Here is a 1,871-nt window from a genome sequence, read left to right as displayed (position 1 = left end):
CAAATGTCAACCAATTTAGTTATTGACTTAGCAATTAGCCACCAGATGATCTGGAAGATACAGTAAGCAAATCCATGGATTGGCATTAGAAGTTTAGAGAAACTGATCTACCTGTGAAAGAGGAAAATCGAGAACAAGAATTCTTTCATAGTATGGTTTTTCAGGGAGAAAACGATTTTATGATCAGAATCTCAGCTTTCCTGCTAACGTGCATTATAATAATTGTATTGTATTTCTCTTAAATAATATCAAACCAATCGGATAAATTGATGGGAACGATTAAAAGGGATACCCAAAATTTTCATCATTCAATCTCCGGTCTGATTTAAAAGCATTGTACTTATGGACTGAAGTAGATATTTGGCCCCAATATTTTATCTTAAAAGGAAATTCCCTTCCTTTATTTTTTATAATTAAGTTAGATAAAAGCACAGTACAATTAACAACAAAAGTGGACTGGAGAGGCCGGGGCCACACATAGTGGCTAGAGTGGTTACACAAATGCACTTTATTTCATTTTTTTTTATCGGATAATGGCCAATCCACCAAACCAGATATTTAATTATTTGCCAAGATATCCAGCATCCACTACCAAGTCATGTCCGCTGACAAGCTCTGAATCCTGGGATGCTAGAAACAATACAGCATCAGCTACATGCTTCTCTTTGAGAACCACCCCTTTCAACTTAGCGTGCGACTCAAAAAACTTCTCAGCTTCCTGTGCTTCCATTCCCGGCAGGGAACACACTAATGGGGTTGCCACCACATGTGGCGCCACGCTGTTTACCCTAATCCCATGAACTCCAAGCTGGTTGCTCGCTGACCTTACCAATCCCAACACCGCATGCTTTGACATGAAGTAATCTGTATCTTCATCGCCACCAATGCTGGCAGCGACACTAGCCGTGCAGACGATACTCCCTCTTACACGCTTCTCAACCATGGTACGAGCCGCGTGTTTAACACACGCAGCCATGCCACGGACGTTGACCTCGAATACATGGTCAAAAGCTGCGAGGTCTAGATCAAGAACGGTTTGATTGGAGGTGCATTTCTTGGAACGAATTATCCCAGCGTTGCTAAACATGATGTCAAGCTGCCCATAATTTTGGACCGTCCATTCCACCATAGCTTCGACTTGCTCTTCATCAGAAACATCACAGTGAATGTAGCTGCACTTTTGGGAACCAATTGATGCGGCTACTTGCCGGCCTAGTTCATCTTGGATGTCAGCAATCACCACAATACGGGCACCCTGATCAGCAAAAAGACAGGCGGTGGCTTTGCCGATACCGCTTGCTCCACCAGTGATGATGGCTACTTTGCCTTCTAGCTTGTTATTAGACATTATGGGGATTAATCTTTGGTTTGCAACACAATGGCAAGCAAAGAAGCGGTGAGCACCACCATATATAAAGGCATAGAGCCCAAAAGATATTCCGATGTCATTTTTCTTTTTTCTTTTTTAATAGAGAATAATAACAAAATGAGAAAAATGATATGGAAGCTAGGAACGTGACCTGAAAGATGCCAAACAATTAAAAAAAGAAAAAAGACAAAGATCAGATACAGATACTGTTGAATTTATAGTTTGGAAACAAAATGTTTTCAGGGTTGGAAAACATAGAAATTTATTATTTTTATATTATTTAAATTATTATTTTTAAATTTAAAATTATTACAATTAAAATTTTAATTATTAAAATTAAAAATCTAACACTTTATTAACAAATTAAATAAAAATTTTAAATTATATATTTAAATAAATTTTAAACATTTAATTTATATCTAAATAAATTTTTATGATACAAATAAAATACTAAATTTTTTTTTTTATTTATTAATCAGAAAGGAATCTCTAAAAGTACAAT

The 1,871-nt window shown here is 36.6% G+C and overlaps 1 protein-coding gene across 1 annotated transcript; it reads right to left on the bottom strand.

The window, feature by feature from the left end:
- Window positions 1–372: 372 nt before the first annotated feature.
- LOC111274919 ((+)-cis,trans-nepetalactol synthase NEPS2-like) lies at window positions 373–1,392 on the bottom strand. The gene has a single exon (XM_089745829.1). It carries the CDS (start codon window positions 1,346–1,348, stop codon window positions 563–565), a length of 786 nt encoding a protein of 261 aa, XP_089601955.1. The 5' UTR covers window positions 1,349–1,392; the 3' UTR covers window positions 373–562.
- Between the last annotated feature and the right edge of the window lie 479 nt (window positions 1,393–1,871).

The sequence above is a fragment of the Durio zibethinus genome, chromosome 17 (assembly GCF_047325235.1).
Source record: "Durio zibethinus cultivar Kanyao isolate XHJ-2024 chromosome 17, ASM4732523v1, whole genome shotgun sequence".
Taxonomy (NCBI): domain Eukaryota; kingdom Viridiplantae; phylum Streptophyta; class Magnoliopsida; order Malvales; family Malvaceae; genus Durio; species Durio zibethinus.
The sequence above is the reverse complement of the archived record's forward strand: the minus strand, read 5'-3'. Positions and strand labels throughout refer to the sequence as shown.